This window comes from Odocoileus virginianus, chromosome 11, assembly GCF_023699985.2.
Source record: "Odocoileus virginianus isolate 20LAN1187 ecotype Illinois chromosome 11, Ovbor_1.2, whole genome shotgun sequence".
In the NCBI taxonomy this organism is placed as follows: Eukaryota; Metazoa; Chordata; class Mammalia; order Artiodactyla; family Cervidae; genus Odocoileus; species Odocoileus virginianus.
This window is the reverse complement of record NC_069684.1, coordinates 14,542,903-14,565,458: the sequence shown is the minus strand read 5'-3', so window position 1 is coordinate 14,565,458 and position 22,556 is coordinate 14,542,903. Positions and strand designations below refer to the sequence as shown.

The window sequence follows — 22,556 nt, the reverse complement described above, 5'->3', positions numbered from 1 at the left end:
TGATACTGTAGAGAGTTGAGATTTAGGCACTATGGGATGAAGTGCAGGTATTTTGCATGTGGGATAGGTGTAAATCTTTGGGGGCCAGAGGGACTGTGGTAGGCTAAACAAAGGCTCCTTACAAAGATGTCTACATCCTAATCCATGGAACCTGTAAATATGTTGCCTTCATGGGAAAGAGGATTGAATTAAGAATCTTGACCTGGAAAAATTACCTTGAATTGTGTGAGTGGGTATGATATAATTATGAGGATCCTTGTAAGGGTGAGGAAGGAGAATCTGAGTTAGAAAAAGGTTTAAGAAGTGGAGGTTGGAGAGGAGAGAAGATGCTAGACTGCTGCTTTGAAGATGGAGGGAGTGACCATGAGCCAAGGAATGTAGGTGAAATCTAGAAGCTGGAAAAGCAAAGGGAACAGGTTCTATCCTAGAGCCTAGGAAGGAAGGCAGCCCTCTAGACTGTTTTTAGACTTCTGCCCTCCAGAAATGTAAGATAATAAATTTGTGTTCTTTTAAGTCACTAATTTGTGTTCATTTGCGATAGCAGCAATAGGGAATTAATGCACCAGATTTTCTGGACACTGACAAATTTGGAATCAAAGAGAGTTGTGGGTATGTTAGGTAGATCAGGAACGCTGGAGTCTGATTTTTGGCTGGCTTATACACCATAGTGAATGCGAGAAAAAAGATCATGCCTCTAAGAAAAATTAGATCATTTAAGTTTTTGTTTTTAGCTTTGACATTTACAGTTTCTTAACTTAGTGAGGAAAACCTGTCAAGATTTTGGTTCATCACAGGCAAAGTTTAGCAATTCTGCACAAATGGTGGTTTTTTATTTGTTAAAATATTAAAGATGTGATGGATGATATGTTTCTTTGTTCTAATATTTTGTTAACTTTAATGAAATATACTTTGAATTTTTTGCCTGCTTTTTTACCCACCGCAAAAATCTAGCAAAAAAAAAGATGTTTATTTGTGGTTACTCAGCTAAATATCACCTTTTAGGGACCATAGTTCATTAATAGTTGGGTTCTTAAAATCTTTGGTCTTTTTATTATGGATCACAATGGCTATGATTCATATCCCTATGTGTTTTGTTGTATTTGATGATTGGAAAGGAGAAGTGAAAACAGAAAAATTAAGGGGTGTGTAAGTATGGATGTGGGTGCAGTTTTCCTAGTGGGGAATAAACCACATATTTTTGCCTTTATTCCATCTTACTGTGTCCAAGTGGCATAATATACTAATTTAACATAATATACTAATGTCAGCTAACCAAATAATTTCAGCTTTGTTTTGAAATCTAAACTCCGGCATTTTGGACCAATTTAAACTTCCAATAACTTTTTTTTCATGTTTAATAAAAATAAGATATTTGATGGATTCACCCATCAGAGTGTCTGGAAAGGAAGATCACAGTGATTAATGTTAGGTAGTTCTTGATTAAAAAAAACAACAAAGTAACTTTAAAAAAAAATTAGCATTATGGTCATCATTAGGGCTATTTTTTAAAAAATTTTATTGGAATATAATTGCTTTACAATGTTGTGTTATTTTCTGCTGTATAATGAAGTGAATCAGCTGTATATCCCATCTCTCCTGGACCTCCCTCCCTCCCCCATCCCACCCCTCTAGGTCTCTTTACGGAGCACCACGCTGAGCTTCCGTGCGCTACAGCAGCTTCCCGCCAGCTCTCTATTTTACACATGGTAGTGTATTTATGTCAACGCTACTCTCCCAGTTCATCTCAGCCTCCACTCCCCTCCGTGTCCACTTGTCTGTTCCCTGTGTCTGCGTCTGTATTCCTGCCCTGCTGATCGGTTCATCAGTACCATTTTTCTAGATTCCATATACATGCATTAATATACGATATTTGTTTCTCTGACTTCACAACATCCCAGTTCTTCTCCCTCCAAGCACATAGCAGGATTGTGCATTCTCCAGTCTCTGGAGTTTCAGTGTGGTCCTGTGACATGCTTTGGTGGAGTAAATATGAACACGTAGTTGTTGTTCACCTTTGTCCTCCCCTCCTCCGTCATGTGGATTACGAGAGCACATGTTGCCACGGGGCCTCCACTAGCCTGAGTCCCTGAGCGATTAGAATGAGCTGAGCCCCTCTGCCAGCTTGCACTGGATGTGCAGCAAGTGTAATTCATAAACCTGTATATTATTAAACTACTGATACGAGGAGGTGTTTTTTTTTTACTGCAGCAAAACCTACCCTGTCCTAACTGAAACAAGCATCTAGGTCAAAAACGAAATATGGTCCCCCCAAATTAGAAAAACCTGGAGATACATCATCTTGTTGAAAACATCCTTAACTTATAATTCTCAGTTTGATTTATAACAACATTATAGCTTGTTTCTTTTAATTCCTGACATAGTAACTGATGTGAAGAGTCAACTCATTGGAAAATACCCTCATGCTGGGAAAGATTGAAGGCAAAAGGAAAAGGGGGTGGCAGAGGATCAGATGGTTAGATAGCATCACCAACTCAATGGACATGAGTTTGAGCAAACTCTGGGAGATAGTGAAGGACAGGGAAGCCTTGCATGCTGCCATCCATGGTTTCACAAAGAGTCAGATAAGACTTAGTGAATGAACAACAAAATAGTAGTTTAGTGACTTGGTTCTAGGTTTGTTGGTAAACAATAAAATCGGAGCAATTTCTTTCAACTCTGTTTACTTTTTAAAGATTATTTTAAATGTTTCCATATACCTTGTGAAACAACTACGTGAAATATATTAAGTGTTTTAAAACTGATTTGCTCCACTTAACATTTATTAGATATAAAATGAAGTCCATGGTAATATTTTAATTTATAGAAAAAGAATTTCCATAAAGCTGAGACTTGCCATGCCAATTTTATCAGTACTAAGTAATTCTAACAAAATACTAATAGTTCCAATAATCTCCATGGATAGGTAATTTATTACATTGCTGCTACTGCTGCTAAGTCACTTCAGTCGTGTCCGACTCTGTGCGACCCCATCCCTGGGATTCTCCAGGCAAGAACACTGGAGTGGGTTGCCATTTCCTTCTCCAACGCTTCACGTAATTATGATACAGGTGGGCCCATGTCAACAGTTGCATTGGTTCACCTGGGCCTTGTCATTTGCTCACATCCAGAAATTCTGTTGGAATCAGTGTGGCTCAGCTGATCACCATCACTAAGACGGAAGATAAAATTCCTCTGTAGTTGAAGGAGGTGGTATCCTGTCTCATGCTAATATCACTGAAGAAATCACACATAAAACATCAAATGAGGTCCTTTTCTCAAAGAGTATATCCTACAGGATACTTCCCCAAAGCTGGAATGTTTCTTCATTATTCACAGTTGAACATGTTCTCATTTTTAAAATGTAGGCGTATCCCCCCTCCAAAAAAAAACAAAAAACAAAAAAAAACCCTCTGAATTCTTGCTAATGTGTTGGGTTGGCCAAAAAGTTCATCCATAGTTTTCTGTACTGTCCTATGGACAAACCCGAACGAGCTTTTTGGCTAACCCAATATTTACCTTTTCTGGTTTTCAGATACTTTCCGAAATGCAGTAGTTGAAATGTATTCACATACTGAGTGTGTAGAGAGAGAAACCCACTGAGAGTTCATATATAGTGCTTTTGTATCTTTTCTCTGTAGCGGCCCCTCATTAGCAGTCCCAGAAGCTAGTACTCCAACCTCCCATTATTTTTCTCCAGCCCTTCGGCTTCCTCCATCTATCAGGCCCCTGGGATTTCTTTATAAGACAGAATTTCCTGCTATTGGGCCCAGAAAAAAGAAAATGAAATCCCTCCTCATACTTCCAACCCAGACCACCTCTGGAAACTTCCCTGCACGCAGACTCAGAGGGATGACTCAGGCAAAGAAGTGACAAAAGAAAAGAAGCTCCTTCCCTCACCAGCAGGAAGCAGGGTGCTGTCTTCCACTGCCCAAAGGCACTGTGCTGCTTTCTTTAGAATTAAGGAGCTAAAGGTCGAGAGGATTTTATGAAGAAGCTGTCCGTTTCTCTTGGTATTCTGGCTTTCCCTTTGAGAGATGCCCCCCAGGTATTGGGAGCAACAGGATAAATATATTTCGGTTTCAGTTCAGTTCAGTTCAGTCGCTCAGTTGTGTCCAACTCTTTGCAACCCCATGGACCAAAGCACGCCAGGCCTCCCTATCCATCACCAACTCCCGGAGTTTACTCACACTCGTGTCCATTGAGTTGGTGATGCCATCCAACCATCTCATCCTCTGTCGTCCCCTTCTCCTCCTGCCTTCAATCTTTCCCAGCATCAGGGTCTTTTCGGATGAGTCAGCTCTTCACATCAGGTAGCCAAAGTATTGGAGTTTCAGCTTCAGCATCAGTCCTTCCAATGAACACTCAGGACTGATCTCCTTTAGGATGGACTGGTTGGATCTCTTTGCAGTCCATATTTCGGTTTGACGGTGTCCAAGTAGGGCTTCCTAGGTGGCACAGTGGTAAAGAATCTGCCTGCCAATGCAGGAGATGCAGGACACGTGGGTTCGATTCCTGGGTCAAAAAGGTCCCCTGGAGAAGGAAATGGCAACCCACTCCAGTATTCTCACTGGAGAATTCCTCGGACAGAGGAGCCTGGAGGGCTATAGCCCATAGAGGCACAAAGAGTCGGACATAGCTGAGCATGCCTGCACACAATGTGAGAAGCTGAGAATGATAAGTTTACCTAGACACTGACAAGTGTGTTCTGTTCATAAAGAAGTAAAATGATTCAAAGCAAAGGAGAAGTTTTTGATTTGCTGTTTAAATAAACCTGTCACTACATGATGTTAGTTTGCAAGCATTTTTGAGAAATGGATGCTTTTTTGCAACATCAGTTAAAAGCCCCCAAATGTAGAGTTCAAAGGATTATTGCTCTGGGAGACCTTGCTATTGACCCCTGAGGCAACCCTGCAGAAACCCAAGGCCCAGTTTGACAACTGCTCTGTGGAAGGCCAAGAGGGGGAATTCTAAGCTCAGAAGTTTCTTTTCTCTGGAATACAAGTCCTCCAACTTTTTTGAGCTAACAGTCATCTAGGATTCTTGTTTAAAATGCAAATTCCTGGGTACAATCCCAGAGAGGCACAGTCAGGAGGTAGCGCATAGGGCCTGGCAATCTGTATTTTAACAAGCACCCCAGATGATTCTGATTCCAGAATCGATAGATCATAAAAACACAGCTCTACCAACTGCCTGCTGAAAGGAAAGAAAGAAAAGAAAGGGATGCCCTGGTGGCTCAGACGGTAAAGCGTCTGCCCGCAATGCGGGAGACCCGGGTTCGATCCCTGGGTCGGGAAGATGCCCCTGGAGAAGGAAATGGCAACCCGCTCCAGTACTCTTGCCTAGAAAATACCATGGATGGAGGAGCCCGGTGGGCTACAGTCCCTGGGGTCGCCAAGAGTCGGACACAGCTGAGCGACTTGTCTGCTGAGGGCCCCTTTAATGGCGTCATCTTAATCCCACGTGGTCCCAGTTTATTTTAGGTACTTAGTTTATGAGTGTCAAATGCCACTAAAATAGTTTTTTTCTCGCCACGGGAAGTAATATCTTAGTTACCTCTCCCATCATCTCCCAGTTTAACTGCCCTATTCCTGGGGCACCCCCGAGGTGGCCTGGCTCTCAGCCCTCCCTGTCGGATCTGCTCCGCCTGAGACCCTCTGAGCCTCAGCCTTCCTCCAGCCGTTCTTGGTTTTGTTTACTTGTTTCTTTTTTCAAAGGCAGATCCCTTTAAACTTCTCCTCCAACAAACAAACCCGAAGTAGAAGGTAAATGCAAATATCAAATGGACTTTCTAAAAGCTGCATTCATTTATGTTTTGGCTGTGCTGGGTCTTCATTGCCGTCTGCGGGCTCTCTCTCGTTGTGGCAAGCAGCGGCTACTCCAGTTGCGGTGCGCAAGCTTCTCACTGCGGTCGTTTCTCTTGTTGCGGAGAATGGGCTCTAGGCACACAGGCTGCATTAGCTGCATTACACAGGCTCCGCTGCTCCGAAGCATATGAGATCCTCCCCGACCAGGAGTGGAACCGGTGTCTCCTGCATTGGCAGGCAGATTCTTCACTCCTAGACCCCCAGGGAAGCCCTAAAACGGACTTTTGATGTAAATAACAGCGAACTTGTAAGCCCATAAATGTAGCAAGGTGTAGGTGTTCTCATAGATACAAAGAAACAAAGGACAAAAGCAAATAAGTCACATTCGTAAAGTAAATAAAGCCCACAATGAAATACCCACTTGAATGACTATAATCAAAGGCAATACCAAGTGTTGGTGGGGAGGTGGAGAAACTGGAACTATCATGTACTGTGGAAATGTAAAAACAGTGCAGTCATTTTGGAAAACAGTTTGCTGATATCTTAAATTGTCAAATATAAACTTTAATCTAGCAATTCCACTCCTTGAAATCCACCCAAGAGAAATGAAAATATATGTCCACACAAAGACTTGTATATGAATGTTCATAGCAGCATTACTCATAATAGCCACAAACTGGAACCAATCCATATGTTCATTAATTTTGCATGCTTAAACAAAACACAGTATATCCATATGTTGGAGTATTACTTAGCAATTAAAGTAAATGATATACTGAAATATGCTAAAGTATAAATGAACCTCAAACATTACATTAAGTGATAATGCCACATGCAAAAGCCTATATATTATATGATTCCTTTTATATGAATCTAGACAAAGCAAATTTGTAGAGATAGAAAGCAGATCTGGGGTTGCTGAGAGCATAGATGTATGATAAAACTTTGGGGGCTGATAGAACTGTTCTAAAACTGAATTGTGGTGATAGTTACACACCTCTATAAATTTACTAAATTATTTAAAGTGAAGATGTTAATCACTCAGTCGTGTCCGACTCTTTGCAACCCCATGGGCTATAGCCAACCAAGCTTCTTTGTCCATGGAATTCTCCAGGCAAGAATACTGGAGTAGGTAGCCGTTCCATTCTCCAGAGAATCTTCCTGACACGGGGATTGAACCCAGGTCTCCTGCATTGCAGGCAGATTCTTTACCATATGAGCCTCCAGGGAGGCCCCCACTAAATCATTTAATCATACTTTTATAACAGGGAAATTTTATTGAATATAGATTTTATCTCAATACGGCAGGTAAATGTTTTTTTTTTTATTAAAGTATATACCACAATTAAATAACCGACAATTCTTTGCTATACAAAAGAAATAAAAAGACCCTATAGTTCAAGTGTGGCCTGCAGGCCCCTGGAGGCTCCTGAGACATTCTCAGGGAGACTTCAAGGTCGTTTTCCTAATAATAAAGAAGCTATTTGCCATTTTCCACTCTGTTGACATTTGCACTGATGGGGCAAAAGCAGTGCTGGGCAAAACTGCTTGTGCTTTAGCACAAATCCAGGCACATCTTATTAGTAATCATAGCAGTGCTATTATTATGGGTATGATTGCTTTATTCTGTTGTGCTGGTTTCTGCTGTGCAATGAAGTGAATTAACTATATGCATACATACATCCCCTCTCTCTTGGACCTCCCTCTCGCCGCCCTCCCTGCCGCCCCTTTAGGTCAGCTCAGAGCACAGAGCTGGGCTCCCTGCGCTATACATTGAGCAGCTTCCCCTATCTGTTTTACGTGGTGGAGTATATATGTCAGTCCTCATCTCCCCATTCATCCCACCCCCTTCCCCTCCTACATCCTCATGTCTGTTCTCTGTATTTGCATTTCTGTCATGCCCTGCAAGTAGGTTCATCTGTACTATTTTTCTCAGACTCCACATGTATATGTTAAAATGTGATATTTGTTTTTCTGTTGCTGACTGACTTTGCTCTGTATGACAGACTCTCAGTTCAGTTCAGTTCAGTCGCTCAGTCGTGTCCGACTCTTTGTGACCCCATGAATCGCAGCACACCAGGCTTCCCTGTCCATCACAAACTGCGGGAGTTTACTCAAACACATGTCTATTGAGTCGGTGATGCCATCCAGCCATCTCATCCTCTGTCATCCCCTAGGTCCATCCATATCTCTACAAATGACCATATTTCATTTCTTTTAGAAAAGACTCAGTAGAAATTAATTTTATTAACTATTATACCTTAGATGCATATCTTTCTATTTTTTAATAAATAAGATGGTTATCTCAGGAAAAGCACTTCTGCAGTTGATTGAGCTGCAAGCTGGACTAGCAGTTTTTTTTTTGAGTCACCATCTCTACTGTAGAATACTGGATATTCAGACTTGGGTATCTGGCAAATGTTTTCTCAGAAACGAATGAAGAGAGCCTATTTCTCCAAAGAAAACAATTGTCAGTTATCATTGCTGCTTATAAAATTCAAATGTTAAACCAGAACTAGAAGTTTGGAGAACTTGTGTCCACCACCATAAGCCTGACAGCTTTTGTCAAGAATTTTCTTGTGAGATTGATGCTGATTTTAACAAATGTGATTTTTTTTTTCATGTTGTATAATGAAATGCATCAAAATTTGGAGAATATAGGTAAGGGGTCTCGGTACTAAAAAGGTTGAGGACTACCAACCTAGTGACTAATAGCGTGAACCCTGGGCCCATTCTGCATGGATTCAAATCCCAGTGCTATTACTTGTTACTTAAAGAATCCCAGTAAGTGCTTCACCCCTCTATATCTCAGCTTCCTCATCTAAAAAATGGAGATAATAACAGTACACATCTCAGAGAAGTGTGTGGGCATACAAATGAATTAATATGTGTATACTTGTGAACATCAAAATGAGTTGATGCATGCAAACCAGTTAGGACCTGACTTACAGTAGATGCTCCATGATTTGTTATTGATTTCTTGGTGAGTGGTAAGTTATAAAAAAACAAATACATTATAAATACAAAATAGACATAAATCTGTATGTAATTATATATATATTTGTTAACTGGGAAATCTCCAGCTGCTTTGCCCCTTGCCCTTGCTTCTGCCTCACCTTTGGTCCTCTCACTTCCTGGGAAGGCGTGTCTATCTATACCTGATATCCTAAAGTATCTTTCCCATCTATTAAGTCTCTGTTATATTTGATGGGGGATCCTTCTTTTTAGCAACTACACAATACATTTTTAAGGAAGATTTTGTGAGACAGTATAATTATGGAGGGTAGTCTAATAAACTGAACAGAAATAGGATACAAGTATGTCATTCTTAGAAGTCTCTTTCCTGCCTTAGCAGTGTTTAAAATTATGATGCATCAAAAAAAAAAAATTATGATGCCTCATTTAAGTTCAAAGAGTTTAGGAAATTATATGAATAGAGAAAAAGTATAAGGTTCTGACATATCAAGTAGATATTTTTTCAAACAGAAAAAAATCCATTTTCAATGCTTAATCCAAGCAGACATAAAGTTTAGGGAGAAAATGACTCATTTGGAGGGAACTTACATCTTCAGTCCTGCAGAGAGACTACAGTTGAGCTATTTTTATCTCTAACTGTTTAAAAAAGTTAATTATGCACTGACATCATTCATTTGTTCTACCAATATTTGATGAATGCCTCCTATGAAGTGCCAGTCTCCTAACCAGGCCCATAAAGAAGAGTTGTGGGTCCCGCCCTCCTGGAGGTAGTGCATTCAAGTTTCCTAATTGTTCTCCCACCTTCTCTGTAAAAAATAAGATAGTTCATTTGTTGTTCTCTGACTGTATCAACAAAGGGAATAGTATATATTTTATACTTTTCAAATGTTCATGAAAACAGTTTCAAGTTTAATGTGAGGTAGAGAAGGTAAGCTAGACTGCAAAAGGATTGTAATGATTTTTTCTTCTCCTGGAGGATCACAGACAGAATTATCCTGTATTTTGGAGGACTGACGTTATACAATATGCTCGTGTTTGATGGTAAATAGCAAACAACCTAGCATGCAAGTCACTGTAGTTTCTCTGATTCTACATGTCACATGTAGCTTTTCTTGCATGACTTCTGCTATCCTAGGGGAAGTATGAACTCTTAAAAGAGCTCATTTGAGGACCATCTGTTCTGTGTGCCCTCCCACATCACTCTGCCTCTGGTGAGAATGTTGGGTTGGCCCACAGAACTTTTTACTTCTTGCCCTGGCCCAGGTCTTTTAATTATTGCCACACCTCAGGTTGCTTGAGTGTGTGTAGTCACCCGTTAAATGGGTTTAACATTTCATTTTGGTGGGTATATTTAGAGAGCAAATTTTAAAGCCTTAAAAATTTTTTACTGGACAATAACTGCTTTACAGTGCTGTGTATAACAATGTGAATCAGCCTTATGTGTGTGTATATCTCCCCTCCCTCCTGAGTCACCCTCCCAGCCCCATCATCTCACTCATTTCAGTCCTCACAGAGCCCCCAGCCGAGCTTGCTGTGCTATATAGCAGCTCCCCACTAGCTATCCGTTTTACTCATGGTAGTGTACACAATATTTGTTTTTCTCTTTCTAGCTTACTTCACTCTGTATAACAGGCTTGAGGTTCATCCACATCACTGCAGAGCAGTAGTATTATTGAGATAGTGTGCTTGCTGATAATATTTGCATTTTAAGATTTGAAAGTATTCCTTTCCTATGTGGCTGGTTGATGGGGAATAAGAGTTCAGATCAGGCTAAAAGTCAAAGTACTTCCAGAATACAGGCTAGATTGGGTTTGATTAATTTAATTGAATTCAATCTCAATATTCATCATTCATGGAAAATATTCACTATTTTTAGTTATGTCCCTGTCGCTGCAAGGGCCTTGTGCAAACTCAGTAACTTCAGTTGTCTTTCACAAACAAAATGCACAAAATTACTTATCCTGAGCAAGCAACCAATGACTGTGATTATACTACTGTTGCTTTTTTTCACACTAGGATCTTCTGATTTTTGATTCTCTTACTATTTTTAGGAGCTCCACCTAAAAATCAAATACTACTCACATGTAATTTTCTAAAAGGAGCCATTTTATAGCTGTTATAAAAGTTCATTCTTCTTTTCACAATAGTGTTCCCTGTTAAAATATCTGGCAGTTCTACCTGTTCTATGTGACATCTTTAAGGACTTTTGTCTGCATGAGGTAACCAGCTGTAAAGGCTCCCAAACAAATTTCGCATTTTGGTAATGAAAATTCATGCTCCTGTTTAATTGCTGATTCTTACCTTGTCTTTTCCATGTGTGTTTATGTGTTTCAGGAAAAAAGTGCCAGTTCAAATGTAAGACTTAAAACCAATAAGGAGATCCCAGGATTAGTTCATCAACCCAGAGCAAAGTAAGTTCCAGTTCCTGTTTGCCAATTTTGTTTTGAGAGATAAAAACGTTTTTAGAGTGAGCTCCATTTTGCCTGCTGGATAACCAAGACTTAAGAAACGGCCTCAGTGATTGAGACACATGACTTAGTCTAATGGAACATAACAGAGACCCAAGGCAGACCCACAGTATATGACCGAGCTGACACTTCCCATCAGGTAGGAGACAATGACGGGCAGTATCTTCATGACCATGGGGTAGTGAAGAACTTTGGATAAGTCACAAAGGATACAAATTGTAAGAAAAATGATTAATTTTTATGACTACAGTAAAATTAACAACTTCTACTTCTCAAAATATAGCATAGGAGAGTAAAAGGCCACAAAATGTTGGAATATATTTATAATACATATAATTAGCAATAGTGGATTCTTTACCAGCTGAGCCACAAGGGAATCCCAGGAGTACTGGAGTGGGTTGTCATGCCCTCCTCCAGGAGATCTTCCCAACTCAGGGATTGAACCCAGGTCTCCTGCATTGCAGGCCAGTTCTTTACTGACTGAACCACCAGAGAAGCCCAAGAATACTGGAGTGGGTAGCCTATCCCTTCTCCGGCAGATCTTCCCGACCCAGGAATCAAACCAGGGTCTCCTGCATTGCAAGCGGATTCTTTACCAACTGAGCTATCAGGGAAGCCCAGTTAGATTTCCAAGATATGTAAATTAACTAATCAATAAGTAAAAGATAGAACTTACAGAAAAATAGGCTAAAGACATAAACAACCACTTGACTGAAGAGGGAAATGAATAGCTGATGTGTCAGGAAAAACTAACATGTCACACCACAAGATTGGCAAAAATATAGTAGTCTGTTGATAGACAAAGTTTACCAGGAAATATAAACTGGTACAATTACTTTGGAAAACACTTCGCCTTATCTAGTAAAATTGTACCTGGGCATACCTGGCTGCCTAGCGCCTCCACCCTCAGGTGTATACCCTAAAGAAACTCTGATGAAGGTGTGCCAGTAGGCATATTTTGAAATATCCATAGCAGCACTGTTTATATGAACTCTTAAATTTCTTGAAAGGATGGGACTTCCTGGTGTCCCAGTGGTTAAGAAGACTCTGCATGTCCACTGCAGCAGACACAGGTTTGATCCCTGGTGGAGGAATTAAGATCTCACATGCCATGCAGCACAGCCAAAAAAAAAAAAAAACCTTAGAGATAAAACCCAAATGTCCATCAAATGTATAATGAATAACAAAATTGTGGTATAGTCTTATGATGGAAATACTACATATCAGTGAAAATAAATGACCTTTAGCTACATAGATCAAGATAGAGGGATCTCATGAAATGTCAGACTGTGCCAGTAAAGTAAGTAGTAGTACCTGCCTATGTACAGTTTCATGCATACAAAAATTCAAAAACAGGCAGAACTAAGAAATATTTGTATATACATATATTACACATCTATGTATACACATATTGCTCAGTCAGTAAAGAAAGAGTGGCTCAGTTGATAAAGAATCATCTGCCTGCAATGCGGGAGACCTGGGTTCAGTCCCTGAGCTGGACTATCCCCTGGAGGAGGGCATGACAACCCACTCCAGTATTCTTGCCTGGAGAATCCCCATGGACAGAGGAGCTGCAGTCCATGGGGTCACAAAGAGTTGGACATGATGAGCGATTAAGCACATATGATAAAACAATAAAAACAAGCAAGGAAATGAAAAGGCATTAAATTCAGGACAGTGCTCCTTTATCCTGGATAGAAGACAGTGGAACCAGAGGTTCTCTCTCTTAATCCAAGTTGTAGTTACATGCATGTTCCTTTAATTATTATTATTTAAAAATGTCCAAATAGCATTATGTTTCCTTTTCTGTGTGTTAAGTATTTCACAATTAAAATGTTAGAGAATAATGAGTAGTTTTCTATATTATTCTGAAGCTGAGTCTATCACTGGTGATAAAATGCACTTTGTGTGACTTGGAAGCTGCCTGTCCTTTCTTCAAAAAGGCTATTATCCCAAAGGCTGCAAATCTCTTTTGTGCTGTTCTGCCTAACTATGAACAAATTCCCTAAGGGTGCTGATCACACGAGTGAATCTGATACAGTCACTCCCACCCCCGATAAATTTAATGAGGACATATATGTAAATAAGCATCATAAGTGGAAAAAGTTCTCTGATCCTTCCTGGGAAGGTGAGACAAAAGTACCATCATCCCTTTAACCTGGGTGTCTGTGGAGCTGATGCGGCGATGGCCACTGTGAGGTGGTGGTTAGGACTCGGGGGGCAGTCCGTCAGCTCAGGGATTTCATTTCTTACTTCCGATGAAAACTGGGCGTTTTAAAATTCATTTATCATTTACAATGTCAGCCACTTTTTTTCCCCAATAATGGGAGAGCCAATTTTTTCACCCTTAGGTAAGTGTTATGCTATAATCACAACCTCCCTAATCAACTTCACTAGTAACCACTTTTATCTACACTAATTTTATCTGCCTCTGGGGACAACAGATATCTGAAGACACTATCACATCATCTTTTCATCAAGCTGTTATATGTGTGTTATTTTTAAATGCTTCTCTTATCTCTGAGTTCTAAAGAAAATACTCTATTAAGGAGAACTAAGGAGAGTTTCTTTTTTCCTTTAGAGTAAATACTTATTTACTTAATTTTGACGCACTGAAATAGCATGCTTTGCAGTCTGGCGTATGCTAAAGCTTTCAGAGAAGTTGATTAAATTGGCTCGTGTGTTTACACTAAAATTATGAAGAGAATCCCCTGTTTTTCACACAACATAATGCCTCTGTGTGTGTGTGTGTGTGTGTGTGTGTGTGTGTGTGTGTGTATTTTAAACTGAGTCAGATCATTGGGTTTCCAGAATTCAACTAAGAAATCTTTCTGGAGGTCTGAGAGAATGATTTACTTTTCCTACATGCTGACACATAGGATTCAGGAAATTATTATTTATTATGCAGTTGTATGGGCTTCCCTGGTGGCTCAGAGAGTAAAGAATCCGCCTGCAATGTTGGGGACCTGGGTTCGATCCCTGGGTGGGGAAGATCCCCTGAAGGAAGATATAGCAACCCACTCCAGTATTCTTGCCTAGAGAATCCTTATGGACAGAGGATCCTGGTGTGCTACAGTCCATGGGGTCACAAAGAGTTGGACACTATGAAGCGCTGACGCACAGCACATGCAGTTGTATAAAATGAGTTTGTTTCCCCCTTGAGTGGAGGGACAATCACATACCTGCTAACAGCAAATTTACTAAGAATGAAGGTGAATAGTGCTCACACCTTCGTTTGCTGCGCCACATAGAGTGTATCCTTATTGCCTTTGTAATCTCAGTCCAGTGAACTAATGTCTTGGAGCTTTAGTTTTCTCCAAGAAAAATAGAGGTGAAAAATCCTATCTTATAGGACTGGGGTTTAAGTGAAATGATGTATGCCTGGTGCTTATCATGATATCTGACACTTGGTAAGAACGCCTTAGCAATTAGAAACAACCCCAAAAATGCCCTTTGGCAGGAAATTGGGTAAATGAACTGCACTATATTCACACAGTGAAGTAGTAGCAGTCAAAACGAATGCACTGCAGCAATGCACAATGCTGGATGCCCCCTAGCAGCATAGCTAGTTCTAGCAGCTAGAACAAAGGGTAAGTCCTGAAACATTACATGGAGCATGATACACACTATAAAGTTAACAACAACCAAAATAGGGATTTCTCTGGGGGTCCAATGGTTAAGAATCTGCCTTCCGAGGTGAGGCAAGGTGAAGGCCCACTGGTGAGGAACACTGGCTGAGATGCAGGAAGCAGCAGCCGCGGGGCCTGGCGAGGAGACCATGGGCGCCTCAACCTCCTGGGGCCTGCCTGCCCGTGTCCCAGCTCCGCACCACGAACCACAGGAGGTTCCGGGCCCGAACCATCTGCCCATCGAGCTGCTCCGGGAGATGCTGAGCTACCTGCCCCCAAGCACGCTGCTCCGGCAGTGCCGCCTGGTGTGCCGGCGCTGGCGAGAGGTGGTGGACGACGAGGACCTGTGGCTGAGCATCCTGTCCTGGAAACACCCCGACCTGTGGCCTGTCATCCGCACCTGCCTGCCCCCTGCTGGCGGCCCCGGGCCCCGCATCCTGGGCCGCTTCTGCGAGCTCAGACCCATAGGGCGCAAGCTCACCGTGAACCCCCTGGAGAAAGACCTCTGGAACTGTATGATGCTGAGCAGTAGCGATGGCTCGGAGGAAGAGGAAGACTTGGGGGTCAGGCTTAAGACTTCTGAGGAGACGAGCTACAGTTCTGCCTACAGGTGTTGGTACAAGGGAGAAATTTTGGATCTGGAGGAGGAGGGCCTGTGGCGGGAACTCCTGGATAGTGGAAAGATTGGGATTTCTGTCTGTCGCCGCTGGACAGAGCAACAAGGCAGTGACCGGATGTATCAGCTAGTCGTCAAGCTTCTAGATGCCAACTATGCCACCTTGCATTATTTCTTCCATAAACGTTTTCCCGTCCGGCCGCGGACAGACAGCTTCTCCTTTCGGATCATGCATTCGTTCACCAACATCAAGAAGGGCGTCCGCTTTGTGTTGTTTGACCACAGTGTCGAGGGCTATGACTCGTGGCCGGAGCAGTGTGAAGTCTCCAGGCCCCAGTCCAGTGTCATCGTACGGATCCGTCCCTAAGCTGTCCCTGTAAGAGAGCCTGACCGTGCCTTCCAGGAGCTGCGACCATTGGCCAGACCACCTCAATTATCAAGAGCTTGTAGCTCCTGGCATCCTGGGATCTCTCCTGGGTCCAATCAAGGGACCTACTGGGCCTTGTATTTAAATTCTATGAGAAACTACAAGAACGTTCTTACATCAGGGTTACTGACTGAATGCAGCCCCTGTTCTACGGAGTGGAGACACACGGGTGAAAACAAGGAAATGGTGAGAGGGCTCCTCACCCTCCCCCCCAGTGCCAGGCCCTCTGGTTCGGCCCCCGTGCCCTCTGCCCTCGTCTTCTGTTTCTGCTGCAGAGGCTTCGTTAATCACTTCCAAGAATCCCTCTCCTCATGTCTGAACCAGAAACCCATCCCTCTGGCTGAGTAATTCCAGTCCCTAACCTTTTGTGATTTCAAGACTGTGACCAGGACTCAGAGCTGAAAGTTAAACTAGTTCTGTTTAGAGGCAGAGGGTTCTGCCCACCCTGTGCACAATGAATTTGGTCCCCAGAGCCCTGCCCTATTCTGGATTCTATGGTGGATAGAATTATTTTGTTACTTTGAAATTCTTTTTGAATTTGGAGATAATCAGGAATGTATCTTCCAATCATAGTTAATAAATACAATATTTGCCTAAAAAAAAAAAAAAAAAAGAATCTGCCTTCCAATGCAAGGGACACAGGTTCAATCCCTAGTCAGGGAACTAAGATCCTGCACGCCGCAACTACTGAGTGCACATGCTCTAGAACCTGTGCATCACAGCCCACATGCTGCAGCTGAGACCTGACACAGCCAAATAGATAAATAAATGTTCTTTTAAAATCTAAAATAAATTATCTGCTTTTTAAGCACATAGAGAGATGGAGTGTAGGAAAGCGGGGACATGAGGGTTGAGGTGGAGAAACGCATGCATGGGTGGGGAGTGAGTAACCTCTAGGTTGTTGTTAAGATCCTAGCTTTGTTTTCTTTCTTTTGGTTTCATGGGTACTTATCATACTATTTTTTAAAAAATAATCAACTGAAGAAATGCAAGCCATGAACTACTAGCAACGGTGTGTCCTGCTGTGAGGGCTGGGATTGCCCCACTTCCCTGAGGTTTCGTGCTTGCTTTACATGTAGACAGTCTGAGGTCCTTCACCTCTGATCTCAAGCACGTGATAGGGCCCCTGAGCCTGTGTGTCCTTCGCAGGGATGGCAGACACATTTGCAGAGTCGCTTTTACTAGAGAACTCTTCTCTTGTCCATGCAATGTGCATATGTCTGAGTACTAACCAAACATCCCCATTTCCATGCTTTGATGTTTACAATAATGGAGTTAATGGAAGTTAGTAACATCACAGAACATTAGCGCCAAAAGGACCTCAGAGACCTGTTCGCTGTTTTAAAATGAGGAATCTGAGGCCTGCGCCTCACCCATGCTAACAAATGGTGCTGTCTCTGTGAGGATCGCAAATCACATGAATTTAAATAGAGACCACTCGATTAACTAATTAAATAGTCATTACCCTGCTGTTGTATCCAAGGCGATAAATACTAAAAACTCTAACCCAAAAATTTCCACAGGGAACACAGAACCCTAAAAGCGCCATCTTTATGAAACATCTTGGGGTTTCCTGGGGAAACTAATGGAGCTGATTATAAAGAACCCACCTAGCCATGCAGGAGACATAAGAAATGAGGGTTCCATCCCTGGGTCGGGAAGATCCCCTGGAGGAGGAAATGGCAACCCACTCCAGTATTCTTGCCTGGAGAATCCAATGGACAGAGGAGACTGGTGGGCTACAGTCCGTAGGGTCACAAAGAGTCAGACACAACTAAAGTGACTTAGCAGGCAGGCAGGCATTTATATTAAGATACATAAATGTATTGGTCGCTCAGTCATGTCTGACTCTGTGTGACCCCTATGACCCTCTGTGTGACTCTGGGTTGTAGCCCACCAGGCTCCTCTGTCCATGAGATCGTCCAGGCAAGAATACTGGAGTGAATAGCCTTTCCCTTCTCTAGGGGATCTTCCCAACCCAAGGATCAAACCTGGGTCTAAGACTTATATATAAATATCTTCATGCCTTTCCTGTTTGGGACCCAGAGCTGGTCAACAAAGTCATCTCCTGAGAGCTTGGCTAAGAATAGGAAGGATGCCCCCAAAAGTGTCTGAGCAGCCACAGTGGGTACCAGAATATTCGTGCTTCCCACTAACAAGAATTCCCCCAGGCTCTCCTTTGGTGCCTGTTTATGCTAACTTTAGACACAACTTGAACAAATTTGCCTGCGCTGCTTCTAAGCATGGAGTCAAAGCAGAAACTGAGAAGAAAATGGAAAGAGGACTGATACCTTCTCTGACAAGGAGAAATGAAAGGAAGAGCTCAAAAGCAGGCAGAGAACAAAAGCCTGGAGTCTAAGGTCATTTTGCTTAAAGAGAGCCAGCTCGAGCCATCTTAGAGGCTTCAGGGCTATCCCAGTATTACAGAAGAGCATTGTGATTTAAGGTGAGGAGAGTGGCTGCCGGTCGTCAAGTGGAAGCTAAGTAATGTTTGAGATAGACGGCTATTCAAGAGTATACAGTTTAGAAGACTTGCATCCAGAGTGGCTCAAATGAACAACGTTTTGGCACTTAAAGAAGGAAATCTGGGGAAACTCAACTTTGCAAAATGGCTTTTCTGTCCAGCCAGAGAAAGAGAGGAGACGGTTTAATCTCCCTCATCATCCAAGATTCTGCCCTGCCTTGTAAAATGCAGTGAAAGAGGACCTGTTGCTGAAACAGGACGTCTGCCTTATTTGAATGATCATATTTGTTGTTATCCAATAGTGTCCGACTCCCTGCACCTCCATGGGCTGCAGCACGCCATACTTCCCTGTCTTTCACCATCTCCCGGGGCTTGCTCAAACTCGTGTCCACTGAACTGGTGATGCCATCCAACCATCTCATCCTCGATCATCCCCTTCTCCTCCTGCCTTCAATTTTTCCCAGCATCAGAGTCTTTTCTAAGAGTCGGCTCTGTGCATCAGGTGGCCAAAGTATTGCAGCTTCAGCTTCAGCATCAGCCCCTCCAGTGAATATTGAGGACTGATTTCCTTTAGGATGGACTGGTTGGATCTCCTTGCAGTTCTGAGGAACTCTCAAGTCTCTTCTCTAACACCACAGTTCAAAAGCATCAATTCGCTGTTCAGCCTTCTTTATGGTCCAACTCTCACATCCATACATGACTACTGGAAAGGATGGCAAAAATTAGATTATACGTGAAAGTGCTTTAGAACTGTGAAAGAAAGTTGATGCTGGTATCAGATATCTTCATTCTTTTTCTTTTATATCAGAGCTGATATTATTTTAAATCTAGATCTGACACACAGGGGAAACCTCCTTTAAACCTTATTATCTGTCACGGGAGGCCTGAAGGGTTTCCGGTCACTCTTGCCCCTCTATGTGGCCGCTGCAGGGGATGTCAAGTAGGTTGCCTGCCACACCTAGACGGGAGGGGAAGAGGCTCTTCCAGAGCCTCTCCTCCCCGTGCCCCCAGCCACTAAACCAGTAGGCATTAATGGCAAGTGAAAGAAATACTGGACCATGTGTCTCTTACCCCAGCATCCTGAACCGCCTTGGAACACCCACAACTCTCTGCCAGGTAGAAACTGCTGTCATTAAGACCTCATTGCCCCCAAGGCCCTTCCCCTCCCATCCCTGATCTCTGCTCTCCTTACCTTCTTGGTTTTGTCCCCACCAACCACGCCCATCTCACTGAGGATGCTGTTACATAGCAAAGAACAGGGAATCAGGGCGAGGGCTGCTCAGACATGCCTCCTCACTTACTCCCCATTACAGTGGAATTTCAGTTCCAAAGAGGCACATTTGCTGTCACCAGTTATCAACGACGTTTAGGGGCAAGGTTAAGTTCTTGGCACGTCTGCAGCCAGCACACAGCCATACGGTCAGCTGAATACCGTGCTCACGCCTCTGGTAAAATACACATTTTAACATCATAATTAGGATATGTTTTTTAACGAATCTTTTTTTAAAAATATTTATTTATTTTATTTTTTGCTGCACTGGATCTCAGTTGTGGCACGTGGGGTCTTCATAGTGAAGCACAGACTTAGTTGCCCCATGGCATATGGGATCTTCGTGCCCCAACCAGGGATTGAACCCGCATCTCCTGCATTGGAAGGCGGATTCTTAACCACTGGACCGCCAGTGAAGTCCCAGGATATATTTTCTTGTTATACTTACACACAGCGTTGAAATATGCCATGTGCTGCTTACCTGTGCTTTTTGTTTTAATTATAGATGTGTATCTGAAGAAAAAAATGGGCACATACCTCCCAGTAACACCAACATAAATAATATGTACATTGAAAGGAAATTGTGTTCCTTAAGTTGTAGAAACTTATAGGCTATTATGAAACACACTTGTAGGATTACTCTCATGACATTCAGCCTTAGTATGACTTCAGAGCACTTCAGTGGAAAAGTCTGCAAGAAATAAATGACAGCCTCAAAGTTTAGACCCTCAGCATTTTTCACCTGAGGGAACTGGGAAACATTGAAAATATGCACTTAACTACTCTTTGTTTTTCAGCATGCACATCTCTGAAAGCCAACAAGAATTCTTCAGAATGCTGGATGAAAAAATTGAAAAGGTAAGATGTGAAGTAACTGCATATTTCAAGGGGAATGTTGCCTCATGCGTTAAGAGTAACAATATTCTGGTGTCTGTGGTACAAAGCTGTCCTTGCAAGGGGGTGGTTAGAATTAACAGCAGTTATCCCACACACACAATTCAGAAGGTGGCTGTGAGAAGGTTTAACGTATGACTGAGCTTCCCAGGATCCTGGGCTGATCTTTCACTGAAGCGTGGAAACTCAGGGTGAGACTGGTGAGAGCCTTTGCCTAAAAAGTGTTGCAATCATTGTGTGTTGTCCACACCTGATCCCCTGCTCCTCTCGCAGGCTGCAGGCAAGGAGGTCCTTAGTACCTGCTTACTTAGTACCTGCCCAGGTACTTACTTAGTACCCACCCAGCGCTTCTCTGCCTTCTTTACAAACATCACAAACATGTGGCAGTCAGTACCTGCTTGAGGGAGCTGGCCGTGAGAAAGGTAACACGTGCGTTTTACAAAAAAAGTGAGGCTTAGAATGCCCGAGTATAACTTAGCCAGGTTTGCAAAGCTAATAGCAGTAGAGTTAGAATTCCAGCCCATGTCTGTCTGACTCCAAAGCAGAACCTCCAACTCACTTCTCCATATGAGTGTGGATTTTATAATGACGGGAAGATTCAAAGTTGATCCATGTGGAAATTTAACCCATATTTACGCTCTCAGAGTGCCACATGCAAATCAATTGAAGGAAGAGTAGAATATGGTAATCATTAGAGATTTGCATGCTCATAGAATTTCAATTTATCACTGCAGGGAGTGAATTTTAAATGCTAAAGTTATACATCTGAGAGCTGTAATTTGAAGCCTTATTCTAAAGAAGAGTTAAATTCTAAATTCAGAACATATCGCCACTGTGGTCAAGGCATCACAGACCAAGTTTACCTTTGAAATGTTTTCCATTTTAATTTTTATTTCTCTTTTATGGCTTGTGGTCCTTGAGTATTTCTTCGTGTATTCCTAGGTTATGTATGTATCAATCAGTGGAAGATAGTGAAGAAGGTCTTAAATTCATCTGTATTTCAGTAGCAGACTCCACTCTGAGGTAGACCCCTGCCCCAAAAGAATCATTACAAAATTTTCTAATGCACCATCAAAAGACCAGCATATATTACCAATGTAAAAAATAGAAATGGGTAATGAATTAAAATAATAATTTAATCTATAGTGTTCATCGGCTGTGCTCACATACTCATTTGAGTATATATTTTTCTTATTTACTTTTAGTGAAATTTTTTAGCTTATGCATGACTTTTTATATTGAAAACATCATCTAAGAATAATCAGCAATTTTCAAATATTGATTCAAAAGCTGACTAACTTGCCAATAACATTTTTTTTTTCAGTAAAGAGAAACCTAAAAAATATTTTGTCCCCACTCTAATAGTGAAAATTTTTTTTCTCTGTTTGGATTATTTCTCCTGCACTAACATTTGGGCAGTAAAAATATATGCTTATTAGTTAGAAATAATCTGCAAAAATTGAAACCTGAATTGTGAGTTATCTTTTTAAGCAACATTTACAAACCCTGACAAGGTGTTTAAAATGATCTAATCTCTTTCCAGTGTTTCCATAATTGAAATTCTACCTCTTGTTACTCAAAACTGAAATTCATTGTTCTCATCTGGAATTCAGTTTCCTGTCTTACTTTGCATCTAAGGTGTAGACAATGTGTGTAGTGCAACAAAAGCGAAGTTTATAACTTGGTCATTTGTTTGGTGGAACTTTCCTTGGACAAAGGAGCATTTGTAGATTCAATATAAACAGTGTTCCCACTATATATTGAACACATTCATATTCAAAAAAGGAGCAGTTATACAATCTGTGATAATTGCCCAGTTACAGGTCTCTAAGGGAATTTTCTATCAACTCTGAGCCAAACTTTCCTGTTTCTCCTCCCTTACCTAAAGTTCATCCTTCTGAATTTTGTAAATATGCTATCCTTTGTATCATCTAAACATTAAGCCTCCCTCAAATTAAAATATTTCATCATAATGTATATGTTTGGCTTAATATAATCTTCACAGTAG

The 22,556-nt window shown here is 41.8% G+C and overlaps 1 protein-coding gene across 3 annotated transcripts in view; it reads left to right on the top strand.

The window, feature by feature from the left end:
- Nucleotides 1-22,556, top strand: part of C11H1orf21 (chromosome 11 C1orf21 homolog) — a 233,174-nt gene that overhangs the window by 191,245 nt on the left and 19,373 nt on the right. For all 3 annotated transcript variants that reach the window (XM_020870574.2, XM_020870573.2, XM_070473946.1), the window contains exons 4-5: nucleotides 11,115-11,191; nucleotides 20,452-20,512. In XM_020870574.2, coding sequence (XP_020726233.1) covers nucleotides 11,115-11,191; nucleotides 20,452-20,512 — 138 coding nt within the window. The remainder of the gene's footprint in view (nucleotides 1-11,114; nucleotides 11,192-20,451; nucleotides 20,513-22,556) is intronic.